Below are 13,167 nucleotides of genomic sequence, written 5' to 3' on the forward strand. Positions count from 1 at the left end.
AGTTGAACATGACTGAGTGACTGAATGGAACTGACTGACTGAAGAAGCACTACATGTACAGTAAAAAAGGTAATAATTCAAACTTAAGATTAGTAACTTGGCTCATTGAAGTACACCATACCATTAAGAAAATAAAAATATAAGATGGAATTAAACACAAAAAAAAAACATAATAAATATTTGTTCCAAAAGTCATCATCATGGTAGTTTGCCCCATTGTGTTTGTAATAGTCAAAACCTGGCAACAAACTCAAAGCTCTGCCACAAGCTGAATGGATCAATGCATGGTCGTGTGCTCATTCAAAGGAATATCCTATAGTAATAAAAATGAATACAGTGTTGCCATAAACAACATCATGAGTGAATTTCAAACACAGTTTGAAATCAAAAAGATTAGACATGAAAGAAAACATTCTGTATGGTTATGCATAAAGTTCAAAAACTGAGAAAATATTCTATGGCAGTACAAGTCTTAGGTAAGCAGTCTTCCCTGGAGAGGAGGACACAGCTATTGGGAGGCAATAGTGATTCTGTGGTGCTGTCAATGTTCTCTTTGTAGATCTGGGTTGGAGAACATGACCTAGGTATACACTTATTGTTTGTACTTTGTTCTCTATTATTATCCTTAAATAATAATGTTTCATAAAAATATTATTCATCTAAGCATTTCTTTCCCTGACATAGCACTTCTTAGCATTTCTTAGCACTTCTTTCCCCTGAAAAAATAAGTGAACAATGAGAATGCTATGGAGCAGGACCTTACGGAGCCTTCTCAGGACAGACCACCCTCATGTCCTCCACCTGCTTCTGTCTGTAGAAAAACCTTAGCCAAAGAATAAATTTAATCACAGAAATGAAAAAATTTCAGAAACAAAGGAAAACAGTCAAATAGGACAAAATAATAATAGTTTAACCCTAAACAAAGTCAAGGATTTTTAGTTCCTCCTCATGGCTATAGCTAACATTCTGAGCCGTATCCTTTGAGCTGTTTTGCAGATGCTGAAATTCCAACCAGGTGGTAGAAGAAAATACATGATGCCCAGACTAGCGGGGTGCCATTTCCTTCTCCAGGGGATCTTCCCAACCCAGGATCAAGCCTGAGTCTCTTGCATTGCAGGCAGGTTCTTTACCATCTGCGCCAACAGGGAAGCCCATAATCTTCACCTTACACAATTCCAAGAATTGGCCGCAAGGAAGTGGGAACAGACCAGCACTAGAACTGGTGATTAACTGCATTTCAAACAATAAAGGTGACACCGATCAGACCTATTCCAAGATGATTGTCAGAGCTAGCTGTGCTATTCTGCAGGTAACCTGTCCCCTACCTCCACCTGTGCACTCCTGAAATTCCCGTTTAAAAACTCTTGTCCCTGATCAGCAAGGGGGAGCTGGTTCTTTGGTACATTAGTCCTCTGTCTCCTCAGAACTGCTAGTTTTCTCAATAATGCTATCTTTAAATTTACCCCACGCTTGTCTCTCAGTGTTGGATTCTTGAGTAATAAGCAGAGGAAACCTGAGTTCCATGATTTCACTACAGAATATCTTCCTTTTAAAGCCTGTTTCCCTTACTCTCTGCTCTGGGGACATTCCACCCCAGGAGCATCCTAAGTACAGTAGCCCTTCCCTGTCTTACCTGAGCAGATCACAGAGGCCGTATTGCCACGGGAACAGTCAGGACCACCCAGGACAGTCACAGGGCATTTCCATAGGAAGGACTCAGTCCCTGAGCAGTGAAATCGGGCTTTCCAGAGTTGATCACTGCCTTCTGCCCCATTTGGGGTGGAGATGGCAACACCACAGCCGAGCTGACGACAGACAACATTGGCATTGGCCAGACTCCAGTGGGAGGCACAGAACGCTCTCCATCGCCCAAAAATGTTCATCTCCACCTGCCCCTCACATTGAGAGGTGCCATTCGTCATGAGCCGGACATCTGTGTACACTGATAGAAAAAGACAGGATTTCAGCAAAATCTGACTTCTTTTTAGTTTAAACTGATTGTACACGGAGGTTAAGTCCTGATATGCATCTCACCTGAACAGACAACCTGAGCAGCTCCACTGTGCTGACAAGTGCCCCCTGGACAGGGCGCTCTGGGGCATGACCAGAGCTTAGGCTCCTCCCCCTCACATCTGAACTCTTCAGCCCAGACCCGGCCATCAGGCTCTCTGATGGGCACATGTCCCAGGACAGACACAGCCTTGCCACACCCCAGCTCTGCACAGATGACCTGGGCAGTGGGGAGTGTGAAGTTCCCATCAGACACTGGGGTCCAGGCTTCTCCAGAACGTACTTCTACTCGCCCTGAGCAGGGTCCATCCCCTCCAACCAGACGCACAAATCCTGAGAAACAAAGAACAACAAACCCAGTGAGTATTCATGAACCTGGCTTGACAATTGCAGACAACATCTCACAGGCAGTGATTGTGAAAGCTTTTTTTCCAGCAGTGGAATAAGAGGGGATAAGAAGAGAGAATTTGACAGTCATCGTCAAACTGCATTTTCATGGGCAAGTTTCTGAAGAGATATCCAGAAGGACTGAAGGATCAGTTCGGAATGGCTGAATCTCGAGAATATATATTTTGGTTAGAAATGTTAATTCCTATCTGGGGGCCTGGAAACTACAGTGCCCAAAGAAACTGCACCTTGGTAAACATTCAAACGTGGGTACAGAGCTGAACTGAGAGTGGAAAAGGTCCATGGGATTCAAATGGTTACAGGCCTCAGAGCCAGAGAAGTTTAGAGGACCGTCCTGAGATTTCTGGGGCTAAAATTCTGGCCAGTTTTCTCTGAGAGCCAATATTCAAGTCACTGAGGACAGGGAAAATCACACGGGCTGGATCTGAGTGCAGGTATTATAATCTGATTGTGAAAGAAGTTGTCCACAGGTAAGTTTCAGTTCAGTTCAGTTCAGCTGGGTTCAGTCGTTCAGTCATGTCCAGCTATTTGCGACCCCATGAATTGTAGCTTGCCAGGCCTCTCTGTCCATCACCAACTCCTGGAGTTCACTCAGACTTGCATCCATCAAGTCAGTGATGCCATCCAGCCATCTCATCTGCTGTCGTCCCCTTCTCCTCCTGCCCCCAACCCCTCCCAGCATCAGAGTCTTTTCCAATGAGTCAACTTTTCGCATGAGGTGGCCAAAGTACTGGAGTTTCAGCTTTAGCATCATTCCTTCCAAAGAAATCCCAGGGTTGATCTCCTTCAGAATGGACTGGTTGGATCTCCTTGCAGTCAAATGGACTCTCAAGTGTCTACTCCAACACCACAGTTCAAAAGCATCAATTCTTCAGCGCTCAGCCTTCTTCACAGTCCAACTTTCACATCTATACATGAGCACAGGAAAAACCATAGCCTTGACTAGACAGACCTTAGTTGGCAAAGTAATGTCTCTGCTTTTGAATATGCTCTCTAGGTTGGTCATAACTTTTCTTCCAAGGAGTAAGCGTCTTTTAATTTCATGGCTGCAGTCACCATCTGCAGTGATTTTGGAGCCCAAAAAAATAAAGTCTGACACTATTTCCACTGTTTACCCATCTATTTGCATGACGTAATGGGACCGGATGCTATGATCTTCATTTTCTGAATGTTGAGCTTTAAGCCAACATTTTCACTCTCCACTTTCACTTTTATCAAGAGGCTTTTCAGCTCCTCTTCACTTTCTGCCATAAGGGTGGTGTCATCTGCATATCTGAGGTTATTGATATTTCTCCCAGCAATCTTGATTCCAGCTTGAGTTTCTTCCAGTCCAGGGTTTCTGATGATGTACTCTGCATATAAGTTAAATAAGCAGGGTGACAATACACAGCCTTGACGGACTCCTTTTCCTAATTGGAACCACCCTGTTGTTCCATGTCCAGTTCTAGCTGTTGGTTCCTGGCCTGCATACAGATTTCTCAAGAGGCAGGTCAGGTGGTCTGGTATGCCCATCTCTTGAAGAATTTTCCACAGTTTATTGTGATCCACACAAATGCTTTGGCATAGTCAATAAAGCAGAAATAGATGTTTTTCTGGAACTCTATCTGTTTTCCCATGATCCAGCAGATGCTGGCAATTTGATCTCTGGTTCCTCTGCCTTTACTAAAACAGGCTTGAACACCAGGAAGCTCACGGTTCACATATTGCTGAAGCCTGGCTTGGAGAACTTTGAAAATTACTTTACTAGCATGTGAGATGAGTGCAATTGTGCAGTAGTTTGAGCATTCTTTGGTATTGCCTTTCTTTGGGATTGGAATGAAAACTGACTTTTTCCAGTCCTGCGGCCACTGCTGAGTTTTCCAAATTTGCTGGCATATTGAGTGCAGCACTTTCACAGCATCATCTTTTAGGATTTGAAATAGCTCTACTGGAATTCCATCACCTCCACTAGCTTTGTTCATTGTGATGCTTTCGAAGGCCCACTTGACTTCACATTCCAGGATATCTGGCTCCAGATGATTGATCACACCATTGTGATTATCTGGGTTGTGAAGATCTTTTTTGTCCAGTTCTTCTGTGTATTCTTGCCACCTCTTCTTAATATCTTCTGCTTCTGTTAGGTCCATACCATTTATGTCCTTTATCGAGCCCATCTTTGCATGAAATGTTCCCTTGGTATCTCTAATTTTCTTGAAGAGATCTGTAGTCTTTCCCCTTCTGTTGTTTTCCTTTATTTCTTTGCATTGATCGTTGAAGAAGGCTTTCTTATCTCTTCTTGCTATTCTTTGGAACTCTGCATTCAGATGCTTATATCTTTCCTTTTCTCCTTTGCTTTTCGCCTCTCTTCTTTTCGCAGCTATTTGTAAGGCCTCCCCAGACAGCCAGGTAAGTTTAGAAATGACAAAAGATCAGAGAGTCATAGGAAAGGCAGGGAATGGTCCTAGCCATATTTCTTGAAAACCTAGGATTTATCAAGACACCTGGGAGAAAGTGAGGTCTCAGTGGGATTATGTAAGACTATTGAGTTAGTTGATTACTTCATACTAGACATGAGATTCTCAGAAAATGTGAAAGAGTAATGATAATTTAATGTATTCTAATCTTATCTATATGCTAACTGCATATGCCTTTCCTATTTGGATTTCTGAGATAAGAAGCCAGCAAGCTATAAAAAAAAGGAGAATGAGAGGAAGAGAGAGGACAGCAAACAACCCATATATACTTTCAGTTTAGTTCAGTCAATCAGACGTGTCCGACTCTTTGTGACCCCATGCATCAGAGCACGCCAGGCCTCCCTGTCTATCACCAACTCCCAGAGTTCACCCAAACTCATGTGCACCGAGGCAGTGATACCATTCAGCCATCTTATCCTCTGTCGTCCCCTTTCCCTCCTGCCCCCAATCCCTCCCAGCATCAGGGTCTTTTCCAATGAGTCAACGCTTTGCATGAGGTGGCCAAAGTATTGGAGTTTCAGCCTCAGCATCAGTCTTTCCAATGAACACCCAGGACTGGTCTCCTTTAGAATGGACTGGTTAATCCCCTTGCAGTCCAAGGGACTCACAAGATTCTTCTCCAACACCACAGTTCAAAAGCATCAATTCTTTGGCACTCAGCTTTCTTCACACTCCAACTCTCATGTCCATACATGACCACTGGAAAAACCATAGCCTTGACTAGACAGATCTTTGTTGGCAAAGTAATATCTCTGCTTTTTAATATGCTATCTAGGTTGGTCATAACTTTCCTTCCAAGGAGTAAGCATCTTTTAATATATACTGTAGAGATTTCTAAATTGCAAAAGCCTCAATAAGAATAAAACATAGAAAGATTTGGGGGAAAAAAAGACTCGTTCAACAAGATTTTAACACTTTTCATCCCCTGTGCTCCTCTAATTTGCCACATAACCCTGCTCCCCTTCCCATTTCTCCCAACGCAGAAAAGAAAAAACAAACTTAACAGCTACAAATAGATGAGACTCAAAGGAGACTCCAAAAGGAAGGAACTTCTGTAGGGAGTGAGGTGGAGTGAGTGGCAGGTTAAACAGGGAGTGGATGGAGCATGAGAGAGAGACCAGAGAAAAAACTCGTGATCATGATTTCATCCTTCAGGGACCCTATTTTGGACAGAGAAAAGGTAATCCAATAGGAAAAAAGACCTGCACATCATAAAAGACAACTTTTTAAATAATTTTCCTGGTTTCTGAGTGGGCTCATAAGTATTTATGTACATGGTGGAATTTGTTCTGGTGAAGGATTCTGATTGCATAAGTTTGTGAACTTTGAAGCCTCAAAAAGAATAATGTAACAGAATAAAAATCTACTATAGAGAGCAGGCAGAGAAGGCAATGGCAACCCACTCCAGTGTTCTTGCCTGGAGAATCCCAGGGAAGGCAGAGCCCAGTGGGCTGCCGTCTGTGGGGTCGCACAGAGTCGAACATGACTGAAGCAACTTAGCAGCAGCAGCAGCAGCATAGAGAGCAGGAGAGAACAGAAAAGGCGCTGCAGAAATTAAAGAACTGAAGGGTTAGCTTGACCACTCATACAAGAAGGAATGATGAGAGACAGGATGATCTGCTTGCCTTTTATTATTTATCCATTTCCATCTCCCCAGAGAGGCCCAGGTTAGGACTCCTAATCTATTCTGGCTGGGAGTTTGGTCACAGGCTACACATTCTAGATAAACCATTTTTATTTAACTGGTTGTTGTTGTTGTTGTTGCTCAGCCACTCAGTCGTGTCCGACTCTTTGCTACCCCATGGACTGAAGAATGACAGGCTTCCCTCTCCTTCACTATCTCCCTGAGTTTGCTCAAACTCATGTCCATTGAGTCAGTGATGCCATCTAACCATCTCATCTTCTGTCATCCCCTTCTCCACCAGCCTCCAATCTTTCCCAGCATCAGGGTCTTTTCCAGTGAATCAGTTCTTCATATCAGGTGGCCACAGTATTGGAGCTTCAGCTTCAGCATCAGTCCTCTCAGTGACTATTCAGGGTTGTATTTCCTTTAGGATTGAGTAGTTTGATCTCTTTGCAGTCCAAGGGACTCTCAAGAGTCTTCTCCAACACTACAGTTCAGTAGCATCAGTTTTTCAGTGTTCAACCGTCTTTATGGTCCAACTCCCACATCCATACATAACTACTGAAAAAACCATTGCTTTGACTAGATGGACATTTGTCTCAAAGTAATGTCTCTGTTTTTAAAATATTGTCTAGGTTTGTCATAGCTTTTCTTCCAAGGAGCAAGCATCTTTTAATTTCATGACTGCAGTCACTGTCGACAATGATTTTGGAGCCCAAGAAAATAAAGTCTGTCACAGTTTCCATTTATCCCCCATCTGTTTGCCATGAAGCGATGAGACAAGATGCCATGATCTTAGTTTTTTGAATGCTGAGTTTCAAGGCAGCTTTTTTACTCTCCTCTTTCACTTTCATCAAGAGTTTCTCTTCACTTTCTGCCATTTAGGGTGATGTCATCTGCATATCTGAGGTTGTTGATATTGTCATATTAATTCCACGAGATTAAAAATTTAGAAAGAAAAAGAGGAAGTATTTCTTGTATTCTGTTTTATATACCCTGATAAAAGTTAAATATTCAAATATGTGCTGGATAATCAAGAAAGTCTTAGGATATATTAGGATAGAGACTTCTGAGATATATTATTTCTTTTTTATTTTCTACTTGATTGTAAAATTTACGTGGAAGAATAAGTGTGTGAAAATTCCAAGAAAATAATGAAATAGAGGCGGATGTGAATGAGTAAAGATACTAAATATAATAAAGATATATCCTTGTCTGGTCTCTTGCTGTGTAGACATCTTGTGTCCTTAGGCACACATAGCATCTTGCACACCACACCTGGACCTTCAGTGCTGCTCAGAGAACCTCACAGTTGCCTTCATCAGCTCCCATTGCCATTCCCCTTCCTCCCAGCTACTATAAAACCTGTTCCACCTTCTTCAAAAATTACATTTGTCCTCTTGCTCCAAATAAGCCCTTAAACACAAGTCTATATCAATGAAATCATTAAATATAAACTACATAATCTCTTATCATAAAACACACAAATTCATGTTTTATTACCTCCACCTTTGACTTGCCAGTGCATGGCTAAGTGTTCTTCTGAAGTTTGCATTTGTACAGATATCTTAAAGGAAGAATTGGGGAGAGAGACTTTTCTAGTAACAGTGAAAGAATATATGACTCGGAGCATTTCATTCACAGTTCTCTAGTTGTAGCATCAAAGAACTATGAACATTTACATCTAAATTTGCAAAGGAACTTGAAATCTGCCACAAATCCAAAAGAATCTCTGACTTGTTAAATGATAACCCTCTAGGGATCATCTCTATATATGTAAATGATATATCTTCCTACAGTAAGAGTAACCTCCACTCCTACTAGTCTAGTGCAAAATAATGTCTCACATTGTACAGAAACAACTCCACCCAGGAAAGTATATCCTCATTTTTGTCCTTCCTTCTTATAGCCTCCCTGTGCAAAGAGAATGTGTATGTGGCAGTTAGCAAATGTTACACTCTTTAAAAAGTGAGTTATGAAAAAAAAATATGAGGATTTATTTTAATTGGGAGAATAAATAAAGCTATTTTGGCGTCAGGTAAGTCCACTGGAGAAGAAAGAATAGCAGAGACTTATAAGAGGAAAGTAAATGAAGCTCATCACTCATAGTCACAGTGCACTCAGGGAGGATGGGTAGGCGTCTCAGTCCTCTCTAGCCCACCTATCTCCCATTGCCCTGCTGATCAGACACCAGCTTTCTTGGAACTTTCCATTTTCTCAGCCGGTGGACAAAGAACTGACCATACCTGAGCAGATGACGCCTGCATCTTCTTCATGATTGCAGTTGTGTTGCCGCCATCCCCAGGAAAGGCACCTCCACACTTGGGACTCCTCTCCTCTGCAGCTCACTTCATCCAGCCAGATGGGCCCTGATCCCTTCCCGAAGTAAGAAGAAACAGTGGCATTGAGGGCTTCTCCACAGCCCAGCTGTCTGCACACTACGCGGGCATCGTCAAGGTCCCAGCCATCATCACAGACGGTGCCCCAGGAGTCCTGGTCAAGGATCTCCACTCTTCCGGAGCAGCGACCATCTCCATCAACCAGGCGGATCTGTCTGCTGTCTGAGCAGAGAGAAATGGGACATGGGGTGATGACACCAGGGGTTGAGAAGACTCTTCTGTCCTGTAGGACCCCCACCTGAGCAGTAGGGGGTGCTCTCATCTGAGGCTGCCGACCCTGCTGGTTCAGACATGGAGTCATTGCACTGGGGCAGCAGCTGGGGCTGGTTTTTTATACCAGTGGCAAGAGAATAATAAGGTTGAAAAATAGGAAGAAAATAAAACAGGAAATATTAAGTTGAAAACAATCTAGTGAGTAGTCTGAGACAGAATGGGGTACAAGGTCCTATCAGAGTTAACATTCTGATCTGTAGAGTTCTGCACAGCATCAGAGAAAGATTTACAGGAAATGTTAGTCTCTCTACCTGGAGCAGTTAAATGAGTTCAGAGTCACAGGAATGAGCTGGCAGCTGGATGGATTCCTTTCAAAGCACACATATTTTGATGTGGTTGACCTGAGTTAAAGGGGTTGATTAAAGGGAATGGAGTCAGGAACTGGCCTTATCAGATGCCTTAGGTAGCAGCCATGAATTCTCTACCATTAGAATCCTTCCCCCTAGTACAGTCATTCAGAACTGAAAAACAAATGGATTCTGTGATATCTTGGTTTACCCCAAAATATTTCATTTGCGGTTCTAAGCTTCAGACTTCAGATCTGGATACTTACTTTCAAACAATGTGATCTCTTTGAGTAGACTGAACAGCATCACATGAGAGATGATGTCAGGGAACATCGACACTGGCCAGATTCCACTGGGAATCATAGAATGTTGCTTCTTCTCCCCCCAAAATATAATCCCTCCTTGGACTTTGTGTCAAGAATCTCTGTTATTCAAATTTTGGAGTTATGTGATCTTTAGGGGGAAATAGTGTCTATGTTTGCTTAGTCAATTCAGTCATGTTCAACTCTTTAAGACCCTATGAACTGTAGCCCACCAGGCTCCTCTGCCCACGGGATTCTCCAGGCAAGAATACTGCAGTGGGTGGCCACGCCCTCCTCCAGGTGGTCTTCCTGACCCAGCGATCTAACCAGTGTCTCCTGCATTGCAGGTGGATTCTTTACAGCTGAGCCACCAGCAAAACCTTCTATTTCCATCACAGAGCAGAAATAGGTCACATTGCTGCAAGCCCTTGAACAAATAACATTAACAGGCTCACTGTATTCTCCTCTCCTTTTATACATAAAAGTGCTGTAAAGAAAGGTTAAAGAATGTCTGTCAGTGTTGCACTTTAAGTAAATGATGAAGTAGAGAATTAAACCTAAAATTTTCCACATCCACAGAGAATGGAGTTTACAGCAGGCCAATGTGTTTTGCTGGGTCTTGCTGGATACAACTTAAAAAGCTGGAAAATGTTTTTTAAGAAACAGTAAAAGTATTCAACATTTGTTGACACAACATGGACTGCTACTGTTGCTAAGTCACTTCAGTCGTGTCCGACTCTGTGTGACCCCATAGACGGCAGCGTACCAGGCTCCCCCATCCCTGGGATTCTCCAGGCAAGAACACTGGAGTGGGTTGCCATTTCCTTCTCCAATGCGTGAAAGTGAAATCACTCGGTCGTGTCTGACCCTGAGCAACCCCATGGACTGCAGCCTTCCAGGCTCCTCCGTCTATGGGATTTTCCAGGCAAGAGTACTGAAGTTGGGTGCCATTGCCTTCTCCGACAACATGGACTAAATATGCTAAAATTCTAAAGAGTGGATGTTATTTCAATGTTAGCCAAGGATCTATAGCTTCTTTTTCTCTGGGAATTTGCTGATTCATTGCATAATTTAATGATTCAGAATCTGGGCTTGGGCAAGCAGAGGACTATTGTTGTGACAGGAAGCCAGCATAATTTGGGGGTTACCTGGTGCTGGAGTGACAAAATTAGAGTCTTGAGAGCCTCTCACACAGCAGGTTTTCTCCTCAAATATCTGCCCAGTATATAAGCTGTGAAGGGCAGGAGGCTAAAGAACTACATAAAAAGACTTGAAAAGCAGAGTCTTTCTCATTCTCTTGGGTACTGAGCTACCAAAGAATCCAGGCTCTGAACTGAAATCTCTGAAAGCCCCTGTCATAGGGGCAGAAATATCAGAGGTGGACTGAGTGCAACCAAAGCTGCAACCCACACTTATTACAGCTCAGTTTTAGGTTATATTTGGATGTTTGAGTGATATACACCCCAACTCCCTATCTGCCTAGCAAAACAAAGGGTAAATCCTTTCAGGTATTAGAAAATGTATCAGGAGTATCTTACTTTTTCATATATAATTTATAGCATTCAATAAGAAATGACATGACATTTGACAAGTTAGGATAACATGACAAAAGACCAAAGTGAAAAAAAGAGATGAGAGAATGCAGAGACACACATGATAGAAATGCATAAGGATTTTAACTACGACCAATGTGTTTAGGGGGAAAGAGAGAAGGGGAGAATATACAGGGAAAAAGATGAAAAAATTAACAAATAATCATAAACAAATAAATAATAGCAATGGAACCATTGCCGACCTAAAATAAAATATCTACGATTAAAAGTGAATGAAGAAGTCAAACAATGTTAGATAGAACTTAGAATACAGTGATTTCGAGGAGTCCTAAAGATGAGAGATGAGAAGGAGAATAAAGAGTAGGAGAGGGAGAAGAGATACAGAGGCACAGAGGCAGAACTACAGAAGCCATATCTGAAGATATAATGAGAGAGCATTTTTTAAAAATATAAATGGAAGAGTTTTCATACTCTTCCTAGTGAAGCTGTTGAAAATCAAAAGGAAAAAGGAAAATCTGACATAACAACAGATTTATTTAATACTAAAGGAAGAAAAAGAAAGGAGAGAAAAAGGAACATAAAGCATGTGGATCTATTAAAAGCAAATGGCAAATACCAACACATCAATATCAGTAATTGCATTTATAGTAAATGGATTAAGATAAAACAAAACTGACACAAATGTTACTTGCAAAATGATCACCTTATAGTATGAAAACAAAGAAAGTTTGAAAGTAAAATAATGGAAAAAATGTACGAACTCTAAGAAAACTGGAGTAGCTTTATCGATATCCCAGAAAGTAGACTTTGAGAAAAGATACACTAAAAGACAGTAGTGCTGAGAGAGGGCATCAGAGGGCAGACAGACTGAAACCACAATCACAGAAAACTAGCCAACCTGATCATATGGACCACAGCCTTGTCTAACTCAATGAAACTAAGCCATGCCGTGTAGGGCCAACCAAGATGGTGGAGAGTTCTGACAAAATGTGGTCCACTGGAGAAGGGAATGGCAAACCACTGCAATATTCTGGCCTTGAGAACCCCATGAACAGTATGAAAAGGCAAAAAGGTAGGACACTGAAAGATGAACTCCCCAGGTCAGTAGGTGCCCAATATGCTACTGGAGATCAGTGGAGAAATAACTCCAGAAAGAATGAAGGTAGGGAGCCAAGGCAAAAACAATACCCAGTTGTGGATATGACTGGTGATAGAAGCAAGGTCTGATGCTGTAAAGAGCAATATTGCATAGGAACCTGGAATGTTAGGTCCTTGAATCAAGGCATATTGGAAGTGGTCAAACAAGAGATGGCAAGAGGGAACGTCGACATTCTAGGAATCAGCGAACTAAAATGGACTGGAATGGGTGAATTTAACTCAGATGACCACTATATCTACTACTATGGGCAGGAATCCCTTTGAAGAAATGGAGTAACCATCATAGTCAGCAAAAGAGTCTGAAATGCAGTACTTGGATGCAATCTCAAAAACAACAGAATGATCTCTGTTCATTTCCAAGCCAAACCATTCAATATCACAGCAATCCAAGTCTATGCCCCAACCAGTAATGCTGAAGAAGCTAAAATTGAACGGTTCTATGAAAACCTACATGACCTTTTAGAACTAACACCCAAAAAAATGTCTTTTCATTACAGGGACTGGAATGCAAAAGTACGAAGTCAAGAAACACCTGGAGTAACAGGCAAATTTGACCTTGGAGTACAGAATGAAGCAGAGCAAAGGCTGATAGAGCTTTGCCAAGAGAACACACTGATCATAGCAAACACCCTCTTCCAACAACACAAGAGAAGACTCTACACATGGACATCACCAGATGGCCAACACCAAAATCAGATAG

General features: G+C 42.1%; 1 protein-coding gene across 1 annotated transcript in view; it reads right to left on the minus strand.

Moving 5' to 3' along the window:
* Positions 1-13,167, minus strand: part of LOC128048722 (antigen WC1.1-like) — a 63,121-nt gene that overhangs the window by 25,701 nt on the left and 24,253 nt on the right. Inside the window, 3 exon segments of the mRNA XM_052641148.1 lie at positions 1,634-1,942; positions 2,035-2,343; positions 8,742-9,056. Of these exon segments, the coding sequence (XP_052497108.1) occupies positions 1,634-1,942; positions 2,035-2,343; positions 8,742-9,056 (933 nt within the window).

Source organism: Budorcas taxicolor, chromosome 5 (assembly GCF_023091745.1).
Source record: "Budorcas taxicolor isolate Tak-1 chromosome 5, Takin1.1, whole genome shotgun sequence".
NCBI classification, from domain to species: domain Eukaryota; kingdom Metazoa; phylum Chordata; class Mammalia; order Artiodactyla; family Bovidae; genus Budorcas; species Budorcas taxicolor.